The sequence below is a fragment of the Aotus nancymaae genome, unplaced genomic scaffold, assembly GCF_030222135.1.
Source record: "Aotus nancymaae isolate 86718 unplaced genomic scaffold, 86718_ANA_hifiasm-v0.15.2.pri h1tg000057l, whole genome shotgun sequence".
Classification (NCBI taxonomy): Eukaryota; Metazoa; Chordata; class Mammalia; order Primates; family Aotidae; genus Aotus; species Aotus nancymaae.
In genome coordinates, this window is record NW_026988471.1 from 64,070,494 (window position 1) to 64,094,782 (window position 24,289).

The 24,289-nt window shown below is 40.4% G+C and overlaps 1 protein-coding gene across 3 annotated transcripts in view; it reads left to right on the forward strand.

Moving 5' to 3' along the window:
• Positions 1-620: 620 nt before the first annotated feature.
• ACTR2 (actin related protein 2) overlaps positions 621-24,289 on the forward strand; it is a 35,246-nt gene continuing 11,577 nt past the window's right edge. Inside the window, exons 1-6 of one of the 3 annotated variants that reach the window (XM_012477219.2) lie at positions 621-804; positions 12,891-13,001; positions 15,092-15,106; positions 19,933-20,148; positions 20,689-20,761; positions 23,553-23,689. In XM_012477219.2, the coding sequence (XP_012332642.1) occupies positions 757-804; positions 12,891-13,001; positions 15,092-15,106; positions 19,933-20,148; positions 20,689-20,761; positions 23,553-23,689 (600 nt within the window). In that variant the 5' untranslated portion in view covers positions 621-756. Of the gene's footprint in view, positions 805-12,890; positions 13,002-15,088; positions 15,107-19,932; positions 20,149-20,688; positions 20,762-23,552; positions 23,690-24,289 lie in introns of those variants that run through there. The other 2 variants (XM_012477220.2, XM_064364185.1) reach the window with 2 other exon arrangements.

A 24,289-nucleotide genomic window follows, 5' to 3' on the forward strand; every position in this document is an offset into this window, starting at 1 on the left:
ACCCCAACTTTAAAAAAAAAAAAAAAAAAAGGAGGCAGTGAGCCAGGAGGCTGGAAATGCAGGCACCTGCTCTCGCTCACTTGACCACAGAGCGACTTGGGCAAAGGAGTGGGCTGAAATTGAGTATGGAAAAAACGCATGATTTCAAATAAGCGTGTGTGTATGCATCCCAGTTCTGTCCGCTAAAAAGGCCTAGAAGCAATGACACACCAAGCCCTGTTCAATGGTGGGGTCACCCAGGACCTCCCAGGCTTGCTCCCGGTCCTCTCCGCCGGCTTCTCCGCTACATTCCATGCCGCCGCAGAACCGGTGTCCTTCACCTGCCTGCGTCTTCTGCAGTTCGTTAAGCGGTGCCCTTAGTTTCTGTGACACTTTAGGGAGAAAGCCGCAGGACCCGCGATAACGTTGGCCGCCATTAACGCCCGGCGAAGCGCCGGGAACTAGAAGCAGCGAGGAAGAACCTGGGTGGGAAGCGACCGTGACAGCCGAGCCGGAAGCGGAGTTGCGGGAGGCGCCTCGACGCTTCTCTATTTTTTATTGGAGCTCACCGCTGCCAGTCGCGCTTCCCGCCTGTCCCACACTTTCCGCTCAGACATTCAGCTAACCGACGGGCGGAGCCGGGCGGCGACTTCCTGTGGAGGGGAAAAAAGTTGGGCCGAAGGAGGGGCCGCGAAGAGGGAGGAGGAAGAAAAGAAAACGGCCGGGCGGCGGCGGCTGTAGGTTGTGCAACGGCAGCGGCTCTCACCCGGGCGGACGATGGATAGCCAGGGCAGGAAGGTGGTGGTGTGCGACAACGGCACCGGGGTAAGCGCCGGGCGAGGAGGCCCTGGAGGCCACAGGCGCAGGCGGGGACGTGCAACGGGCGCGCGGGCTCTCGGCCCCCTGGTCTGCATCTCCAGGCCCTTGGGGCCAAGGGGTGCGGGGCGGTGCCTTCCACCTTCGCGGGCAGGAGGGCAAGCCGGCCGTGCCCTGGTGTCCCCTTAGCTTGCCACCCCTCTAGCCTGCCACCCCCGCAGCCTTCCGGGTCGGGGCGGCTGGCGAGACCGACACTGGACGCGGAGCCTACTGACCGCTTGGCAAGGACCGGCTCCGCGCTTGAGCGGGGCGATTGGGCTAAAGCAGACCGAGGGGTAAAAGACTAAAGCGGCCGGAGGGGTAAAAGGCTCGGTTTGTGTGTTCCGAGAAGTGCTCTTTTCCCCAGGGCCGCCGGTGTGTAAAAAGGAGAAACACCTAGAGGCCTTCCTCTTCCTGTATAGTTGAAGATATACCAAACGAGAAACAGGAAACGGGTTTACTTAAAAAAAAAGAAAAGAAAAGAAAAAAAAGGGAAGTGCTGTCATGGAGTGTGGGCCTCAGCCCTTTGGCTGTGTTTGTTGGGTTTTCTGTTTGTTTTTTCAAGGGAAGGGGGTCCAGATCGGCAGCGCATCGTTCACTTTTTGTTCTACATACTGGTGGTTTGGCCCAGGTACAGGCCTGTGGAGACCAGCATGTTCCTTTGGGTGGTTTGGGGACCTAGGGCCCTGCAGTGTTAATTCCACTGACCTTAGGGGAAGTTAATTAGTGTTGGTTACCCCGCCCCCAGCCCCTTTTCCCCTTAGTCTCAGAATACAGGTAATATTAGACTTTAAGATTCAAAAATTGTAAAATCTGACCAAAGCACTGATTTAGAAACTATTTGAAAGTTGTTTCTGTAATCCCAGCACTTTGTAGGCCGAGGCTGGCGGATCACGTAAGGTTAGGAGTTCAAGACTAGCCTGGCCAATGTGGTGAAAGCCCGTCTGTTCTAAAAATACAAAAATTAGCCGGGCGTGGTGGCGCATGTCTGTAATCCCAGCTGCTCAGGAGGCTGAGGCTGAGGCTGAGGCAGGAGAATCGCTTGAGGCTGGGAAGCAGAGGTTGCAGTGAGCCGAGATCGCGCCATTGCGCTCCCAGCCTGGACTACAGAAGTGAAACTCTGTCCCAATAAAGCAAAAACAAAAAGAAAGACGGTTGTTTCAAACCTCCGTCTTGCCAGATTTAAAAAAAATGTGTTTCGGGTAGCAAAGTCAGCACATTAGAAGATGGCAATATTACTTATTCTGGATGACTTCTGTGATGATTTCTAACCATTTTAATGTTGCAACATTTTATGACTTTTCTCCCCTCCCTCCCATAAATATGATATATAAATTAAAATACATTTTACTTGAACAAAACACTTTGGAATCTGAATTGTTGAGGGGGAAAAAAGCTGGTATTTACTGCCATAATAATGCCCTTGATTAGATTTGTTACAGACTTTTACAAGCAATAGTTATGCCAGCTTCATCTGAACTGTGTTAAAAATGGATTAGAATAAAAAGTGTTAACATATAATGAGGCCAGGCACGGTGCCTCACGCCTGTAATCCCAGCACTTTGAGAGGCTGAGGAGGGCAGATCACCTGAGGTCAGGAGTTCAAGACCACTCTGGCCAACATGGTGAAACCATGTCTCTACTAAAAATACAGAAATTAGCTGGGCATGATGTTGGGCACCTGTAATCCCAGCTACTCAGGAGGCTGAGGCAGGAGAATCGCTTGAACCTGGGAGGTGGAGGTTGCAATGAGCCGAGACCATGCCACTCACTCCAGCCTGGGAGACAGAGTGAGACTAAGTCTCAAAAAATAAAAAATTTAAATAAAAAAAAAAAAATATATATATATATAATGGGACAGTTATTCAAAATGTAATACTTTTTAAAAGATCCACTGCTATGGAAACATGGTTAAGATTTATTAAGTTGAAAAAGATTTTAGAATGATTCAGTTTGTGTGTTCTTTATTAAAAATGTATGTCCACAAACCTGTATCTGCATATGAAAGTTTTCTCTATCATCCAGGCTGGACTGCAGTGGCGCAATCTCGGCTCACTGCAACCTCCTTCTCCCAGGTTGAAGCGATTCTCCTGCCTCAGCCTCCCTAGTAGCTGGGATTACAGGCCTGTGCCTCCACACCCAGCTAATTTTTCCATTTTAGTAGAGACAGGGTTTCGCCATGTTGGCCAGGGTGGTCTCAAACTCCTGACCTCAGGTAATCCACCCACCTTGGCCTTCCAAAGTTCTGGGATTACAGGTGTGAGCCACCGTGCCAGCCTTAATGTTTTATTTTTGTAGAGACTGGGTCTCCCTATGTTACCCAGGCTGGTCTTGAACTCCTGGACTCAAGAGATCTGCCCACCTCCGCCTAAAGTGCTAGGATTACATACTTGAGCCACTGCACCCAGCTATCATAAGCTAATGTTATGTTACTAATCCGTTAGTAGTTTTTGTTTTGTTTTGTTTTTGAGATGGAGTCTTGATCTGTCACCAGGCTGGAGTGCAGTGGTACAATCTCAGCTCACTGCAACCTCCACCTCCCGGGTTCAAGCGATTCCTCTGCCTCAGCCTTCTAAGTAGCTGGAACTACAGGTGCCTGCCACCATGCCCGGCTAATTTTTTGTATTTTAGTGGAGACGGGGTTTCACCATGGCCAGGATGGTCTCTATCTCCTGACCTTGTGATATACCTGCCTCGACCTCCCAAAGTTCTGGGATTACAGGCTTGAACCACCATGCCTGGCCTCCGTTAGTTTAGCTAACATTAGAAAGCTAATTTTAGGCCGGGCACGGTGACTTATGCCTGTAATCCGAGCACTTTGGGAGGCCGAGGTGTGAAGATCACTTGATGGCCAGGAGTTCGAGACCAGCCTGGCCAACATGGTGAAACCCTGTGTCTACTAAAAATACAAAAATTAGTCAGGCATGGTGGCGGATGATGCCTGTAATCCCAGCTACTCGGGAGGCTGAGGCAGAAGAATTGCTTGAACCTGGGAGGCAGAGGTTGCCGTGAGCTGAGATCACGCCACTGCACTCCATCATGGGTGACAAAGTGAGACTCCATCGCAAAAAAAAAGAAAGCTGGTTGTAATATTATTGATTAGTCTTGTGTCTAATCCATTTTTTAAGATCCTTTTCCTTAATACAAATGATCAGTTGCTGTGATATAAATGAAAAAAGTGAGTGTAGTTAATTCAAATAAAAATTTGTTGTTATGCTTCTAGTTATTTTTAAATTTTATCCAGATTTTCTATGGACATGATTGGTTTCAACCGAAGAAACAGTGGTGATAAAATATGTGAATCATATAACAGGAATGCTGTGATAGTTCTGAGTATGTAGTATGTAGAGAACTAGGAATCACTTAGATTGTATATTTCCTACCACTTGTAGACATAGTCATCTTGATTTTATTTAGGTACCTGAAGTTATAATGATTCCTTTATTATTAAATATTCAAGAAGATATTCAGATGTAATTTTTGAAGAAGTTTTGGAAATAGTTGTTACCCTAAGGTTTTCTCTTTTGTTCCTTACACGCCTTAGGTTTCAAAATGGTAGGCTGGCTGGGTGTGGTTCCTCATGCCTGTAATTCCAGCATTTTGGGAGGCTGAGATGAGAGGATTTCTTGAGGCCAAGAGTTTGAGACCAGTCTGGATTAATATAGCAAGACCCCATATCTAGTAAAAAATAAAATAAAAATAAAATTATAGGCTTTTTGAAAAGTTGATTTTTTTTTTTTTAACCTCTCTGGCAGACCCAAATTGAATATTCTAGGACAGGAGTGTACAATCTTTCGGCGTCCCTGGGCCATGTTGGAAGAGAAGAATTATCTTGGGCCACACATAAAATGCACTAACACTAACGATAGCTGATGAACTAAAAAAATGGCCAAAAAATATTAACAATGTGGGCCTCATGTAGCTCGTGGGCCGTGGGTTGGACAAGCTTGCCTGGGAACAAGTTTGTTCTTACAATCAATCACATGCCTGATGTTGGTCCTGCTCAATTTTCTATCTCCCAGCTTGACCAGTGTCTCCCTAGGGTTGCCCAGAGTGGGGAAAACTCATCTGATCCAATAATTTATGTGGATTTTAACCATTCAGACCTCCTTCTGGAGTCAACTGGTCCAGATAGGTGAAAATCAAGAGGTCTATGAAACTCTAGGTTTAGGTCTCCTTCAAGAGCTGGGCCCAGGCCCCTGGTGTTGTTTATCTTGTTACCAGACTTGGGAGATTTCATCAGCAGTGAGTTAGATCACCAACAAAATGAAGGTTTCCCCAGTGCTTGCTATGTTGCTCGTACAGTGCTTAATAAGGTCTAGTCATACAGAGAAGCTTATAGTACCAGCATAATTGGATTTGCATTTATATAATTGACATTTGTAGTTGATTGTGGCCTGCTTTATCAGGCTTTGCTAGTTTATATGTTTAATTTAGTAGTGTTTGAAACAGAAACAAACCAAAACCAAATATGGTTTTGTCTTGCAAAATGCTTTGGGATAAGTAGAATAAACTTTTTGATGGCCTAAGATAAGAATAGTCACTGTGCAGTTAAATTACTAAATACGTCAATATCATCAGATAAAATTAGTAAGGGGAAAATAAAAATTAAATTAGGTCCAAATGGGGCTTTATAAATCCCAGGTTATTTTTTCGAAGAGAAAAAAATGTACTTTTAGAGCAGATGTAGATGAAATTTTTCATTTTTGCTTGACAGAACATTGTACTGTTCTTACCATTTGATGACTCAGTGGGAAGTAAGGGAACTAGTTTAAACCACACTGCTATGAAGAGGAAACTATATATGGTAAAAGTTATTTCTTAAACACAGCCTTTATGTACACAATGAAAGAACGAAGTCACTAAGTCTTAAAATGATTGACATGGGGGAGGAATTTGAGGGATTAAGATGATATCAAATGATAGTTTAGAAAGGAATGTTTTCTTTGTACTTTATCACATCGTGTTTAGATTTTTTTTTTTTTAAGATGGTGTCTTGTCACCTGGGATGGAGTGTAGTGGTGGGATCTTGGCTCGCTGTAGCCTCCAGCTCCTGGGTTCAAGCTGTTCTCTTGCCTCAGCCTCCTGAGTAGCTGGGATGACAGGTGCACACCACCACACCTGGCTAATTTTTGTATTTTTAGTAGAGATTGGGTTTCACCATGTTGGCCAGGCTGGTCTTTAACTCCTAATCTCAGGTGATCCACCTACCTCAACCTCCCAAAATGCTGGGATTACAGATGTGAGCCACTGCACCTGGCCTAGATTTTTTTTTAAATACTTATTATTTTTTGTAGAAGTAATCAGATTGTCAGTTTCATATTATTGAAAAATTAGGGCCAGGCACAGTGGCCGATGTCTATAATCCCAGCACTTTGGGAAGTAAAGGTGGGAAGATTGCTTGAGGCTGGGAGTTGAAGAACAGGCTGAGCAACAGTCAGACCCTTGTCTCTAAAAAAAAATATAATTTTAGAATTACAATTTTTATTTTTGCTGCTCCTTGCAGAGCATTATTACCCCAGTGGCAGTGTGCCCAGAGTAACCAGTATAATTAAAAAAAAAAAGAAAGAAAAAAATTAATTTTATTATTATTATTTTTTTGAGACACAGTCTCTCTCTGTCACCCAGGCTGGAGTGCATTCATGTAATCTCACCTCACCGCAACCTCTGCCTCCCAGGTTCAAGCAATTTTCCTGCCTCAGCCTCCTGAGTAGCTGGGATTACAGGCATGCACCACCACACCCAGCCAATTTTTTTTTTTTCTTTTTTTTTTAAGACAGAGTTGCGCTCTTGTTACCCAGGCTGGAGTCCAATGGCGCGATCTCGGCTCACCGCAACCTCCGCCTCCTGGGTTCAGGCAATTCTCCTGCCTCAGCCTCCTGAGTAGCTGGGATTACAGGCACGCACCACCGTGCCCAGCTAATTTTTTGTATTTTTAGTAGAGACAGGGTTTCACCATGTTGACCAGGATGGTCTCAATCTCTTGACCTCGTGATCCACCTGCCTTGACCTCCCAAAGTGCTGGGATTACAGGCGTGAGCCACCGCGCCCGGCCTACGCCCAACCAATTTTGTAGTTTTAGTAGAGATAGGGTTTCACCATATTGGCCAGGCTGCTCTCAAACTCCTGACCTCAAATGATACACCTGACTTGGCCTCTCAAAGCCCCAGGCCCAGCCTTTTTTTTTTTTCTTTAGACAGGGTCTCACTCTCTCACCCAGAGTGAGTAGCATAATCATGGCTCAACGCATCCTCCACCTTCCCGGGCTCAGGTGATCCTCCCACATCAGCCTCCCAAGTTTCTGGGACTATGGGTGTGTGTCACCATGCCTGGCTAATTATTGTATTTTTTTGTAGAAATGGGGTTTTGCTCTGTAGCCCCAGGCTGGTCTTAAACTCCTAGGCCCAAGCAGTCCACCCACTTTGGCTTCCTAAAGTGCCAGGATTACAGGTGTGAGCCACCATTCCCAGCCAATTATTTTAGTTCTTTTATTTATTTTTTTTTTTGAGACAGAGTTTCGCTCTTTTTACCCAGGCTGGAGTGCAATGGCACAATCTCGGCTCACCGCAACCTCCGCCTCCTGGGTTCAAGCAATTCTCCTGCCTCAGCCTCCTGAGTAGCTGGGACTACAGGCATGTACCACCATGCCCACCTTATTGACCAAGGTGGTCTCGATCTCTTGACCTCGTGATCCACCCACCTCGCCCTCCCAAAGTGCTTGGATTATAGGCGTGAGCCACCGCACCTGGTCTTAGTTCTTGTTATTATAACTGTTAATGCTTTCACATTTGAAGTAATGTGTAATAGTGCGAGTTTTGCTATTTTGATGGGTTAATATATACCCTGTAGGAAAGCTCGTGCTGAATTCTGTTACAGCATCTGCTTCCAATAAGCTACTGCTCCAGCAGAATAAATAGTTTTATTAATAAGTGACTGATAATCTTTAAATAAAAAGCCAATTTTTTTTTCTTTGTGAAGCAGTAATAGTAGGTTTACATTTGTTTTTATAGTTTCAGGAATTTTAGTTTTTGTCCTCTAACTTGGGAAGTTTTGTTTCTTAAAATATACAAGAATCTTAAGACATGAACTACCCATCTGAATGATTATAATCGGAAAACTGTGAGTGATGTGATTATTTGCCACTTTGCCATGTTGTGTGTCCAAGTGCGTGTGGCTCTGAAGGAGAGGGGAGGCCGGGCGCAGTGGCTCACACCTATAATCCCAGCACTTTGGGAGGCTGAGACAGGTGGATCATGAGGTCAAGAGATTGAGACCATCCTGGTCAACATGGTGAAACCCCATCTCTACTAAAAATACAAAAATTAGCTGGGCATGGTGGCGCATGCCTGTAGTCCCAGCTACTCGGGAGGCTGAGGCAGGAGAATTGTTTGAACCCAGGAGACGGAGGTTGCGGTGAGCTGAGATCACGCCATTGCACTCCAGCCTGGGTAACAAGAGTGAAACTCTGTCTCAAAAAAAAAAAAAAAAAAAGGAGAGGGGAGACATGTCAACCTTAGCAGCCTCTTCCCTGCACTAGGATTTGACCTATGCCCCATCCCAGGCTCTTCCTGCCATCTCCAGCTTCTGATTTCTCACTTAGTAAACTTATTTACATTTAGCATGCCAAAAGTGACCCTTATAAACTAGTAGATTCTCTTTTCATTCATTCACTCTCTATATTTTTTGAGATCATTTATACCCATATAAGTGAGCATTTTCATCCTAATAAATGGATACTTTTGACTATATCTATTTATTACTTTGAGGTAAGCATAAGAATTTATATTAAAATAGTATTTAATTCCTATATTTGAGATATTTTTGTAAATTATGACTGACATTAGGTTGGTGATGTTGACAGATGTTATACAGAACTGTGGGTATGGTTGGGATAACAAGAACATATTCTTTACTCTTCTATATCATTTCAGTTTCTATCAGGTAAACTGGATTTTGACTTAAGGATGAAAGAGAGTTTGTGATTTGGGAGAGAAGAGTGTGTGTGTGTGTGTGTGTGTGTGTGTTTGAAAATACTAGATGTTACTCTTTTTCTCTGAGGTAATTTTTTCTCCAAGTCTTAGGTCACACTATTTAAGAAGACATTGAGAAAAAAATGAACTAATGCTCTTGAATTCTGTTCATTTTAAGGATGGGAAGTGTATTCTAGTTCATCACTATCAACCACTGCCAAGAGGAGGTAGCTGTGATCAAGTGGGTTATGTATTACATATCATGCTAACTTCTGCCTTAAAAAGTAATCCAGAGGAATTGTATTATACTTTTAAAAATGGGTAGCTGTACCTGAAAAATGCCCTTACCTTGGTGGCTCAGTGGTAAACTAAGACTGGGTTTTGTGTGGTTGGGAGAAAACATCTGAATAGTATGTTTATGTAGTTTCTATTAATAAAGTGTAAACATGAGGTGAGAGGATAGGAATTGAGATGGCATTGGGAATGTGAACCTGCCTCATTTCAGACGGATTTTTCATAAAAGCTTTAATCTGGTTGTCATGATTCTTCCAAAGTCTATTTATAAAAGACAAGTGGGGCCAGGTGCAGTGGCTCACGCCTGTGATCCCAGAATGTTGGGAGGCTGAGGTGGGAGGATCATGAGGTCAGGAGTTCAAGACCAGCCTGGCCAAATGGTGAAACCCTACTAGAAATACAAAAATTAGCCAGGCGTGGTGGCATGCAGCTGTGGTCCCAGCTACCTGGGAGCCTGAGGCTGGAGAATTGCTAGAACCCAGGAGACAGAGATTGCTGCACTCCAGCCTGGGCAACAGAGCAAGACTTCGTCTCAAAAATAAAAAAAAAAAAAGAGAAATGAAATTCTGAATGGCAGAATGTCCTAGGCTATTTATAATTTTTTTTTTTTTTTTTTTTTTTTTTGAGATGGAATTTCGCCCTTGTTACCCAGGCTGGAGTGCAATGGCGCGATCTCGGCTCACTGCAACTTCTGCCTCCTGAGTTCAAACAATTCTCCTACCTCAGCCTCCCGAGTAGCTGGGACTACAGGCGCGCGCCACCATGCCCAGCTGATTTTTGTATTTTTAGTAGAGACGGGGTTTCACCTTGTTGACCAGGATGGTCTCGATCTCTTGACCTCGTGATTCACCCGCCTCGGCCTCCCAAAGTGCTGGGATTATCGGCGTGAGCCACCGCGCCCGGCCTGGCTATTTATAATTAAATGTGGTTCATCGATGTCATCTCCAACAAGGCTGCTGTAGAGATCTTTGAAAATAACAAATTTTTATGTTTTGGAGGACTAGTCAAAAGCCAGTGAGTTTAGGCTGAGCATGGTGGCTCATGCCTGTAATCCCAGCACTTTGGGAGGCTGAGGCAGGTGGATCACAAGGTCAGGAGTTTGAGACCAGCCTGGCCAACATAGTAAAACCCCATCTCTACTAAAAATACAAAAAAATTTAGCTGGGTGTGGTGGTGGGCGCCTGTAATCCCAGCTACTGGGAGGCGAAGGTTCAAGATCATGCCATTGCACTCCAGCCTGGATGACAGTCTGGAGTGCAGTGTCATGATCTCAGCTTACTGCAACCTCTGTCTCCCAGGTTTGAGTGATTTTCATACCTCAGTTTCCCAAGTAACTGGGATTACAGGCATGCACCACCATACCTGGCTAATTTTTGTTATTTTTAGTAGAGATGGGTTTCTGTCATGTTAGCCATGCTGATCTCAAACTCCTGGCCTCACATGATTCAAGTGATGTACAGAGTAGCTTTCTATCAAGAGGTATATTACTATTTTTTATCTACCTTTATTTTATTACTGTCATGTATCACATTCAGGTACTGTTTTTCATCCTTAATTCTAAGAATGTGTGGTGCCTGGAGCCATAGAAAAATAGACTTTTTTCTGAATATTAAATATATGTATATTTTAAAATAATCAGTGTCATACTGTTGAGTCAACAGCAAAACTTTTAATATTTATTGATCATTTACTGTGTACCTGTTATGTGCCAGACACTGTTCTAGGCAGTTGGAATTTATCAGTAAATGCATTGTAGCTAATATTAAATAAAGGCTTGTTAAAGAGGGTACAGATTATGATTACATTTCCTTTCTTACATAGCTTCCTCCTCCCACCCTGACATTTTTAGTTGCCCTTTCCTTACAGTGTCTATTGTTATTAAATAGACTATATATTATTTATTTTTTACATATTTTTTGAGACAGGCTATCTTTTTTTTTTTGAGATGGAGTTTTGCTCTTGTTACCCATGCTGGAGTGCAATGGCGCGATCTCGGCTCACTGCAACCTCCGCCTCCTGGGTTCAGGCAATTCTCCTGCCTCAGCCTCCCGAGTAGCTGGGATTACAGGCACACGCCACCGTGCCCAGCTAATTTTTTGTATTTTTAGTAGAGATGGGGTTTCACCATGTTGACCAGGATGGTCTCGATCTCTTGACCTCGTGATCCACCCGCCTCGGCCTCCCAAAGTGCTGGGATTACAGGCGTGAGCCACCGCGCCTGGCCCCGAGACAGGCTTTCACATGATCACAGCAGCCTTGACCTCCCAGGCTTAAGTGATCCTCCCGCCTCAGCCTCTGGAGTAGCTGGGACTACATGTGACACATGCCATAATGCCTGGCTAATTTTTAAATTTTTTGTAGTTTTATTATTATTATTATTATTATTTTGGCATCTTGCCATGTTGCCCATACTGGTCTTGAGCTTCTGGGCTCAAGTGATCTGCCCACCTAAGCCTCCCAAAATGCTGGAATTACAGGTGTGAGCCACTAGGCCCGGCGTAAACAGGCTATACAAGAATTTATAACTTTCAGTCATAGTGACTCATGCCTGTAATCCTAGCAACTCAGGAGAATCACTGGAGGCCAGCAATTCCAGACCAGCCTGCACAACACAGTGAGACATGATCTCTTAAAAAATTTTTGAAACTTAACGCTGGGCGTGGTGACTCACCCCTGTAATCCCAGCACTTTGGGAGGCCGAGGCAGGTGGACCACTTGATGTCAGGAGTTTGAGGCCAACGTGGTGAAACCCCTTCTCTACTAAAAATACAAAAATTAGCTGGACATGGTGGTGGGCGCCTATAATCCTAGCTACTTGGGAGACTGAGGCAGGAGAATGGCTTGGACCTGGGAGGCGGAGGTTGCAGTGAGCTGAGATTGTGCTTATTGCACTCTAGCCTGGGTGACAAGAGTGAAACTTTGTTTCAAAAGAAATAAATAGCCAAAAATGCCTACTAAATGTTTCTTTTCTTAATATGGTGATATTAATTTAAATGCCACTTGATTTTCCCACTTTGGAAAATGTTATTGCCTATGTGATTTGCCCAAAATGAATGAAAGCCTGCTTTAGTATTGGAGCTTTAGTTCTGTTCATTTTCTCACATTTCTGTCTTTCAAAATACTTAGCATTTGGCTGGGCACAGTGGCTCATGCCTGTAATCCCAGCACTTTGGGAGGCCGAGGCAGGCAGATCACCTGAGGTCGAAGTTCGAGACCACCGTGACCTATATGGAGAAACCCCATCTGTACTAAACATACAAAATTAGCTAGGCATGGTGGCACATGGCTGTAATCTCAGCTACTCGGGAGGCTGAGGCAGGAGAATCACTTGAACCTGGGAGGTGGAGATTGCGGTGAGCTGAGATCATGCCATTGCACTCCAGCCTGGGCTCTGTCTCGAAAAAAAAAAAAAATAGCATTTGTTCGGTGAATTGGTCCATCCCACAGATCCTTCTGGCGTGACCACTGTGTGCTGGGATCTCTGTTAGGTATCGGATTCCAGCATGAACCACTCAGCTTAGCTCTCTGCTCTTAGGAGGCTTTCGCTCTAGTAAGGGAACTTAGGCACTAATGAAGCAGTAAATAAACATGAAACCTGGAAGTAATCATTGCCATGAAAGAAGTAAAAAGGAGATGATGCAATTGATTGGGTGGCTACTTTGGGTGGACTGAAAGCACCAACAGTTTAAAATGTTATATAAATGCAAAGTGGTATTTTTCAAATGCTCTCTTAAAATAAATATATTAAGTACTCTGATGCTAACCCACTTTTATTTTACTGTTTCATTCCAGTTTGTGAAGTGTGGATATGCAGGCTCTAACTTTCCAGAACACATCTTCCCAGCTTTGGTTGGAAGACCTATTATCAGATCAACCACCAAAGTGGGAAACATTGAAATCAAGGTAATATTTTATTTATTGGTAAATGATAATCAAGACATGTGAGATGTTCTTATAAAAGTAGTTTAACAGTTCTTTTAAGTAGTTTTAAAATATGTTGCCATGAATAGCAAAGGGGAGGGCAGAAGTTCTCATATTTTTAATTTATATCAACACCTGAACAGGGGCACAAAAATTGAAGTTAATTTCATCTGGTTTTGTTTATGTATGGCTTGATGCCATTACTCTTTGGAGTAAAATACTTAAGTTACTATATTAATATGAAACACTGTGTTAGTGACTTAAAGTCCTATTACATAATATAATTTTTAAAAGAAATCAGTCTGGTATTTTCATGTCTTTCAATTGCATATATTTGTCATTGTATGTGAGTATCTCTTTGGCACCTTAGACTTTTTCATTCCTTGTTTTTATGGCCTGATCCCTCTACTTTTTTATATAGCCATTTAGGTAAACACAGGGCGTAAATTCATTGATTCTTCTTTTCAGTAATATAACTTATTTCCATAATGTGCAGAAGGAAGCCATGCAAGCCTTTATTTGGCCTCACATATATCTTACCATAAACAGAAAGGAAAGTTTTCATTGCCTACTTGCTTTATTTAACGTGAAAGACTACAGGAAAGATGATAGATTTTTCTCCCATATTAAAGGGATCAGAAATCAAGTGGGAGTTACAGTATTTGAGAAGAAAGAGAACAGTCTGAGGACGGTGGTCACCAATTGGCTTTAAGTTCTTCAGGTGACCTAGGGATCAAGTTATACAGAATGCAGTAGAATTTAGGGTCATTTTTTAGTAAATTATTTGTGAACACGCTAGCATTATTGGTCCTATCTGGATAGACTTCAGCAAGCCTTCAGTGTAAGGTTATGAGTCATTTGAAATATGTGTTAGGGTGTGTCTCTTTGGGACATTTGTTTGATAGATGTAGGAAGGTGATATTAGGTAGTAGAGATGTGCTATGTTGCTTTCTGCTTTTGGAACAGAGAGTTGAGTTACACAGTGAATAAAAATACAAGCTGAAACTTGGGTTCTGTGTTAGTTTTTTTTTTTTTTTTAAAGATTTAAAGTAGTGAATTATGTTGGCCTCTCCTGTTACAAAAAAATAAAAATAAAATGGAACACTCAGTATAAGTTTTTCCTTTTTAAGGAGCTTTTAGAATATTTGTGGGATTCCTTACTTGCTTTTTGTGAACTCCTTTCATTCTGAATGAATTCTATCCTAAATGAACTTTGACTCGAAATTAGCTAATAATAGTGATAAGGATAAACTGTTTAATGAAGTTGAAGGCTATACTTTTTATTCAGTGTCAGGTTTTTAAAGAATGGCTTTTTTATATACTGATGGACAATAAAATTTTTGAGATATGAAGAAATATCATGTATAGCCAATTTATTTTCCAACATAGGCACAAATAACTACACATTCTTCATGCCCACTTTCTTTGTTTTTAAGGCCAAATGATGGAAATCAGACTTGTCAATAAGCTAATAAAACATTTTTGCCAAGGAATTCCCTAGTAGCATTTGCTTGTATGGTTTGTCATTCTGTATTCTATTGGCTCAATTCTGTTCACTTTTTGCAGTCTTGTAAGCCTATCGAGTTAAATTGTTCTTCCAGTAGAAAACAGCAAAAGATACCTGTGTCAGATAAATTTAACTTGAATACTAGAGCTTGGAAAAACAACCCTGAGCTGTCTAACTCTCTACTTACTCAGCTAGACCTTTGCTGTTATCATTTATTTTCTTAAAGTTCTTAAATTCAGTAATGAATTAAAGAAGCTTACTTTCTGGAATTCCTGTGCTTAGTAGTTTGACTTATACTTTTTGTGTCTTGTTAGCTAAAATGTCGTAGACTAAAAAATGGAAATTTAAATCGTTTAATGAGTTAATTTTCATTCAGGAATAACTGTCCATGTTAATTTGGCCCTAATTATTAACTCCATTAAATATAGTAGTACTGCATCTGACCTCAACCTAATTGTCTCTATTGCTTGTATGTTTAAACATTTCAGTGAGGATTTTATTTAGGCCTTTTCTGACTCTTACTTCTACCTTCTCTCTCTTCACCTTTCTTGACCCGTTGAAGTAGAATAACAAAAAGATGGTAAGTGAGGTTACACACATGCTCTGTTTGTTTTCCACTTTTGCTTGGTGGGACAGTAGTTGTTGTTTTGTGTCCCTTTAGTATCGGGGAGGGGGGTTATTCCATATTTTTATTTTAAGTACTTTGATTTTTAACCTTTTTCATTGCTTCAATTTGGTAGCAACTAATTAAGTCCTATACTTTCCTGATTGCATACAATGGACCAAACAAGAACTAATTACTAACATAGTTTTGATTGTTTTCCTTGTTTTTTCTTGTAGATGAATGTTATAATTAAAATGGAATGTATAATGCATAATATTAGAAACCGAATGGCTTTATATAGGATACGTGTGATCCAGAAAATTAAAGTTGTTACATTTGAATAAATTCACTTTATTGACCAATGTTAAATTGAACATTGACTGTCATAGCCTGTATATATATATATATATTTGCATCTAGTATGGTATCGTATATGCACTTAATAAACTGAGCAAAATTTTAATATGTAAATGAACCATAGATAGAAAAACAGAATTTGTTCCATATCATCCTTACTGATGAGCAGATTTGACAACATTATCTGAGGAGAAATAAGAAAAAGGTAAAGCTTTTCTATAAACAACAGATTTCCCCCCAAATAAATAACATTGTGCAGTGCCTTTTTCTTTTCAACTTTAAGCTTACTGGGCTTATCTCAGATGTTTAACCCTTTCATTGTATTTTTCCACGACAGTCTAAGTGCTTCTGTCATAGACACTTTTCAGGTTTGTTTTTAATATTGTTCGTAAGAATCTCTGACAAAAATCAGGCACTTCTAATATATTTTAACTAGTAATAGTAACTTAGTGAAATTTTCTTTTGAATAAGCAAAAACATTTAAAAGAGGAAATTTCTATATCCTAAATAAAAGATCATGCATTTGTGTTAACATGCTAATGAGATTAAGAAAAGGTTGTGCTGGCTGGGCGAGGTGGCTTGTGCCTGTAATCCCAGCATTTTGGGAAGCCAAGGTGGGCGGATCACGAGGCCAGATGGATCATGACATCAGGAGTTCAAGATTAGCCTGACCAACAGGGTAAAAACCCTGTCTCTGCTAAAAATACGAAAATTAGCCAGACGTGGGTGGCACTCGCTTGTAGTCCCAGCTACTTAGGAGGCTGAGTCAGGAGAATTGTTTGAACCCAGGAGGCAAAGGTTGCAGTGAGCCGAGATTGCACCACTGCACTCTAGCCTGGATGACAGAACAAGACTCCATCTCAAAAAAAAAAAAAGAAAAGAAAGGGTGTGCTTGTAGAGAACAGTGTAGTCTTATTTAAACAGAAATTTTTGACTGAGCGAGGTGGTTCATGCCTGTAATCCCAGCACTTTGGCAGATTGAGGTGGGAGGATAGCTTGAGCCCAGGAGTTTGAGACCAGCCTGAGCAATATGGCAAGATCTCATCTCTACAGAAAGTTTTTTAAAAAGTAACCAGTCATAGTAGTATGTGCCTGCCTTCCAAGCTACTTGGGAGTTTAAGGTGGGAGTATCGCTTGAGCCCAGAAGTTTGAGGCTGCAGTGGTTGATGACAGGCCACTGCACTCCAGCCTGGGCAACAGAGGAAGACGCTGCCTCTATTAGGTAATTAAACAAACAAATGTTTTCAGTGTAATTTTCTACTAGGGATTTAATTGTGCTTTTGAACTTGAGTTTTCTCCGTATTCTAATTTGAGGTGACATTGTTCAAAATGATTCTTGGCAAATATAATCCCTACTACCTGCTTTCCAAGAAGTATAAATACCTTTGAAACAGCATCTCAGTTACTGTGATTTTTTCTGTTTTTTTAAATTCTTTCAGATAGGTGATGTTCAGTGGTGGGGCAGGTGGTTAAAACCTAAGGTCTGATCTGATCACTAGTAACTTGGTTCTGAGTGATGAAGGCAAGTTATATAACACTTAGCATTTTTAGTTTTTGAAAGTCAAAGCTAGGGAAGGCTGTACATAGTTCTAGGATTTTTTAATTAAAATTTTAGATATGAAAATTTTTTAATTGGATAGCTTGAATAGTCAAACTTTGTACTTCTCAAATAAGTTAATACTCCATTTTAAATGTTCTGAGGAAGGTAAGGATACTCAATGCCAAACATTTCTTTCAGTTAATCCTTTATAGTATGTGTGGTCCTAGAAGTAGATACATAAGGTATTTATTTAGAGTTGGCATTGGGTCATGTAATGTAAGCCCCTATTCATGTATGAAATAAAAAGTAAATTTCTGTTCAAATGAGATCAGATTTATTTCAAATTGATTGAAATAATACTGATTATATTATCTAATTATCTAATCTGTTATCTTGTACAACACAAAAAAAGACATAGAGGAAAGTTAGTAACAAAAATAGTGTATATAATTACAGGTATAGATTTTCCCACTAACACTGTATTAAGCAGTATTAAGAATACATAGCAGGGGCCGGGCGCGGTGGCTCAGGCCTGTAATCCCAGCTCTTTGGGAGGCCAAGGTGGGTGGATCACGAGGTCAAGAGATCGAGACCATCCCGGTCAACATGACGAAACCCCATCTCTACTAAAAATACAAAAAATTAGCTGGGCATGGTGGCGCGTGCCTGTAATCCCAGCTACTCAGGAGGCTGAGGCAGGAGAATTGCCTGAACCCAGGAGGCGGAGGTTGTGGTGAGCCGAGATCGCGCCATTGCACGCCAGCCTGGGTAACAAGAGTGAAACTCCGTCTCCAAAAAAAAAAGAATACATAGCAATATTGAAATGATTTTACAATGAAACTTGTATATTCATCACCTAGATTTTGACATTAATATATATCATACCGATTTATTACCTATCTGTTCATCTATCCATTCATCCGTACATCTTGTTTCTTGATGGATTTCAAAGTAAGTTGCAGATATCAGTATACTTCTCCCTGAATATTTCAACATATGCATGTCATGAAATAGAATTCACAAATACAGATTTTTAGTTTTGCATATTCCTCGTAGAAGAATCTAAACATTTGGGTGGGTGTGGTGACTTATGCCTGTAATTCCAGCACTTTGGGAGACTGAGTTGGATGGATCTCTGGAGCCTAGGAGTTCAAGACCAGTCTGGGCAACATGGTGAAACCCCATCTCTACTAAAAATACAAAAATTAGCTGGGCATGTATCCTGTAGTCCTGGCTACTCAGGAGGCTGAGTTGAGAGGATCACCTAACCCTGGGGAGGTTGAGGCTGTGGTGAGCCATAATGGCACCACTGCACTCCAGCTTGGGTAACAGAGTGAGACCCCATCTCAAAAAAAAAAAGGAGTCTAAACATTTAATAATTCAACAATTTGAGTAATAAGTTAGTAAATTATGATAAATCAACTTCATAAGAAATTGCAACAAAAATTTTACTGAACATTTCTAGCATCTGTTTTTAACTTTGTTGTACTTTTTTGATGTTGCTTTTAGTAGATTTTCCAGAGATCTGTTTGTTTTTTATTAGAGTCCTCGAGTTGGTTTTATCTGTGATTTTTTTTTTTTCAATTTAAAGCTCATATATTTTTTCAAGCCTTAGTTTTAAAACATCTCATGTTGCCATGTGCTGTGGTTCATGCCTGTAATGCCAACACTTTGGGAGGCCAAGGTGGGTGAATCACTTGAGGTTGGGAATTTGAGACCAGCCTGGCCAACCCCATCTCTACTACACATACAAAAATTAGCTGGGCATGGTGGCAGGTGCCTGTAATCCCAGCTACTCGGGAGGCTGAGGCAGGAGAATCACTTGAATCCGGGTGGCAGAGTTGCAGTGCACTGAGATTATGCCTCTGCATTCTAGCCTGGGCAGTAGATCGAGACTCAGTCTCAAAAAAAAAAAAAATCTCATGTTAATTTTGCTGCTTCTTTTCTTTATCTCCCCACAATTAAAACTTAACATATTGTAGCAAATATCTACAGAAATATAAACAGAGGCCAGGCACGGTGGCTCACGCCTGTAATCCCAGCACTTTGGGAGGCCAAGGCGGGTGGATCACCTGAGGCCAGGAGTTTGAGACCAGCCTGACCAACATGGTGAAACCCTGTCTTTAAAAAAAAGAAAAGAAAAGAAAAGAAAAAGAAATATAAACAGAAAAAAAATATCTGTTTTCTAAAATGAGTCTAAATGCTAGGACGTCCTTAGCCTTATTATATATACAAAATGTGACTTTCAAATGTGGGTCATCGTAAGTATGCTCTCATCGGAAACAAGACTTGTATCACTACAAACTCTCATTCACCCTGGTGAGGCATATGTAGAAACAGTTTAAATTCTAATTCAGGCATATGTAGATAGAAGTTTGTGACATTTATAAGATAGTTGGTGTATATATGCATTATTATAGAGTAATAATCATTTTATTTTTTGCTTCTTTCATTATGCTTTATAGTACCTAACATTTATCATTTTGATATTTAGTACAAAGAAATGTGCTGCATGCATTGAGCATTCTTCTACAAGTTTTCTTCCCCCTGATGTGCTATTTCACATATCACAGGCTTTATTTTTTGAACAATTGAGCAAAAGAAACAGATGAAACCTCATACAAAACCCTCCAAAATATGAAAATGTGGGGTTTATTTGTGCTAATGCTCTTCTTTTGGAAACATTTGTGTTAAAGGTAAGGTCAATTTATTGATTTAAACCACATTGTACATAAAAATTTATTATCCATGATTAAACTTTCTAAGATATTGTTCTTGATAGAAAAGCTTTTCTAACTTGTGGAATTAAAAGCTTTATTTTGCAAGTGTCAGAAAGATTAAAATTATTCCCAAGTTTTCTTAAATATGCAAAAATTTGATCTAAAGCTTTGACATAATTTTCTAGGACCTAATGGTTGGTGATGAGGCAAGTGAATTACGATCAATGTTAGAAGTGAACTACCCTATGGAAAATGGCATAGTACGAAATTGGGATGACATGAAACACCTGTGGGACTACACATTTGGACCAGAGAAACTTAATATAGATACCAGAAATTGTAAAATCTTACTCACAGAACCTCCTATGAACCCAACCAAAAACAGAGAGAAAATTGTAGAGGTGAGTTTTTATGCAGGATATGCATAGATGTGTTACTGTGATATCATGTTAAATCAAATATTTTCTTTTTTCTTACTGTTGCCATGGATAAAGATAATAAAAATAATTTCCTTCAGATCTTGCACAGCATAGTGAGACTTTATCTCAATGTGTGTGTGTGTGTGTGTGTGTGTGTGTGTGTGTGTGTGTGTGTGTGTGTGTATTTCCCTTAAGGGACATCAGTTAACAAAGTCTTGTTCAAGGCAGAGAGCTTTCTTTCACACTAATTAGTCATTAACTAATACACAAAGAAATCTTTGCTTTGTTGCCCTTGTGAAATGCTTGGGGACTTAGTATGTATCCAGAAATCTGTCCTCAGACTTGGAGCTCTGTGGCAGCAGGACTTTAATAAGAAGCAAGAGGAGCTGATGAAAATGGAAGACCCTTTCAGGTCCATTTGATTCTATTTTGAGCAACTAATTCACTCTGTGACCATGAGAAAACATATATTTATTATGTAATTTTCTGAATACCAGTTTTTTTTTCTATCCGCATTTACAGGTAATGTTTGAAACTTACCAGTTTTCTGGTGTATATGTAGCCATCCAAGCAGTTCTGACTTTGTATGCTCAAGGTAGGTGAAGCTTAACTGTTAGAAAAATCAATTCATCCTATGTTTTATGTCAGAGAATTAGGTTTCTCAATAATTTATAAGTCCCAGAAAACATTACTTATATGCCATATTTTGAAATATTTTCACAGTTTCTAAAATGTGTCAAATAAGATTTCATATACATTTTTATTTGCTTTGCTAAATAAGGATTTAAGGTTAAAAAACAATTAAAAAAAAAAAGTAGGATGTTCTCTCTTTTTAAGCTATTTTAATTTTTTTTTTTTGAGACTGAGTTTTGCTTTTGTTGCCCAGGCTGGAGTGCAATTGTGTGATCTCGGCTCACCGCAACCTCTGCCTCCTGGGTTCAAGTGATTCTCCTGCCTCAGCCTCCCGTGTAACTGGCATCACAGGCATGCACCACCACACCCGGCTAATTTTATATTTTATATAAAATATAATTTTATATTTTTAGTAGAGACAGGGTTTCTCCATGTTGGTCAGGCTGGTCTCGGACTCCTGATCTGAGGTGATCCGCCCACCTTAGCCTCCCAAAGTGCTAAGATTACAGGCGTGAACCACCATGCTTTTTTTTTTTTTGAGATGGAGTTTTGCTCTTGTTGCCAAGGCTGGAGTGCAATCTGCAGTCTCGGCTCACGGCAACCTCCGCCTCCCAGGTTCAAGAGATTCTTCTGCCTCCCGAGTAGCTGGGATTACAGGCATGTGCCACCATGCTGAATTAATTTTGTATTTTTAGTGGAGACGGGTTTCTCCATGTTGGTCAGGCTGGTTTCCAACTCCCAACCTCAGGTGATCCGCCTGCCTCAGACTCCCAAAGTGCTGCGATTACAGGTGTGAGCCACTGTGCCTGGCTGCTATTTTAATTTTTTATACATGGAATTTGTTAAATTTGAGTTCAAGAAAATACACAGAGATTCAAAAAGGTAGCATAAAATCATGCCTGTCAAATATGTAATAGATTTAAAAGGAGAAGGTAAACATTTGTGCATTTCTAACTTTTGAGATAGGTATAATGGAGGGGACTACTTACATTCTCTTGATACTGCCATTAGCAGCTGCCTTCCTATTTACTGGAAATAAAATATTGGCCAGGTGGGGAGCGCTGTTTTTTTAACATGGTCTTATAAATTCAACAGAAACTTACTGAGAATATCTCGGCTTGTCAGATAATGTGCCAAGGAGTCTTTTAGGCACTTAAAGGGATAATCCAGTGGGAAAAGGGTGTGGCACTGGAAATGAGTGAAGTGTGTTTGAAAAAAGGCCAGGATGTGAGCTGATGGAAGTGGTAGAAAAAAGGGTGAGGTTGGTAGGAAGGGCTCTGTGGGAAATAAAACATAAATTCTTGCATTGGTCGATGTTACTGGGAGTATTTTTGAATTGATGATGGTGTGGATTCCTCCTTTTTTTATTTCTTTTTTGCAATGGAAAGCCTGTTAAAGGACAACATTAAAGGGCAGTATATGAGTTTTATGAGGCTTATTACATCAAGGAAAGACAAATTGTATCAACTTAAAAAGGAAATAGTTTTAATAAATGTTTCCCAAGACAAATTGTTATAATTAAATACTACAATACATGCAAATTTGTATAAGAAAAGAGAGAGAGTCTAGGGATGAAAATATAATTACGTAATACTGACATGTTATAGCTACTGCATATTTTGGTTAAAATAATTTTTTAAATTAAAAAATGTGAGTCAAAAAAAGTTTTTTTGGCCAGGTATGGTAGCTCATGCCTGTAATCCCAGCACTTTGGGAAGCCAAGGTGGGCAAATTGCTGGATCTCATGAATTTGAAACCAGTCTGGGCAACATAGTGAGATCCCTATCTCTACAGAAAATAAAATTAGCTGAATAGTGGTGGTGCACACCTATAGTCCCAGACACTTGAGAGGCTGAGGTGAGAGGATCACTTGAGCCCAAGAGGTTGAGGAAACATGGGAAACAAAGCAGCTTCTTTGCTATTCTTTTGTTTTAGGCTTAACTGACATTACCTTTTTTTTTTTTTTTCCCCCCAGCAACATGGAGACATTGCCTTTTATTATAAGGTTTCCAGTGCATAATCGAAGTGATGCTTTGGCTAGCCAAGTTTCATTTTTCTTAGATTTCTAGCTGTCTAGTATCAATAGGAACTTTTCCAGAACAACACAATATATGTTGTTTATAGTATATTCAAAACTAAGATTAAGTTTGATAAAAATAAAGAATTGTACAGAACTTTAAGAACATGTTCTGCTGGGTGTGGTGGCTCACGCCTGTAATCCCAACACTTTGGGAGGTCAAGGCAGACAGATTACTTGAGGCCAGGAGTTCGAGACCAGCTTGGGCAACATGGCGAAACCCTGTCTCTACAAAAAAATACAAAAATTAGTCAGGTGTGGTGGCACATGCCTGTAGTCCCAGCTACTCAGGAGACTAAAGTGGGAGGTATGACTTGAACCCAGGAAATTGAGATTGCATTGAGCCTAGATTGAGTCACCATACTCCTCCAGCCGGATGACAGAGCCAGACCCTGACTCAAAAAAAAAAAAAAGAGTTCTGTTTTTCAGTCCTCAGTCTCAAGGTCTGTTTCTTCTCATCTCCTTGGGCAGCACATGATAGTAGACTAAAAGTTTTAAAAGAGAGCACTTGCTTTAATACTTACGCATTAGAAACAAACTGCAAAATAAGTAAATAATAAATTCTGGCTTCTAGTTGGTTACATTTCTATTTTGGCTTCCCTACTATATTTGGAACTTGCTGGCTTTGATTTTTCTGATTTGAATTTTTATTTAAAACCCCTTGGCTTTTATGCAGGTTTATTGACTGGTGTAGTGGTAGACTCTGGAGATGGTGTAACTCACATTTGCCCAGTATATGAAGGCTTTTCTCTCCCTCATCTTACCAGGAGACTCGATATTGCTGGGAGGGATATAACTAGATACCTTATCAAGGTAAGTGAAAGGAAAATATAATGGAAATTAGATTTTATAGTTTGTTTACCAATTAACACAGAATTGAATGTATCATTTTAGGATTCCAGCAAATCTGTACCACTAGAGAAATTACCCAGTTACCTCCCTTATTCATATAAAAATCCACATAAGATTTAGACACATGAAGAAAAATATATATATATAAAAGAAAAAAGATTTACACACATCATCTTTGTATACTAACGAGAGTATATTATATCATTTCATAATGATATAATATAATTTGTTATTCCTGAGGAATGAGTAGACAGATATTTCAAAGATGAAAGAGACCCCTAACTTGAAACATTTTTGGACCGCTCAGGCAGCCTTTTCTGCCATAAAACCTTTCTCTGACCAGGTATGTTTTAAGCCACAATCTTGGTTGGGTTGCCTACTCTTGTCCTTTCCCACAAAATGCAGTGATAGCAAATTAATATTTGAGAAAAAGAGCCCAAATATGCCAGACGTCCATGTTTAGTAGTTTTCATGGAATATATCCACTTTGGGTCATCTTTAGAACACAGACTCAGATATTAGAGGATTTTTTTTATTTGTTTTTTAATTTGTGAAGTCTAG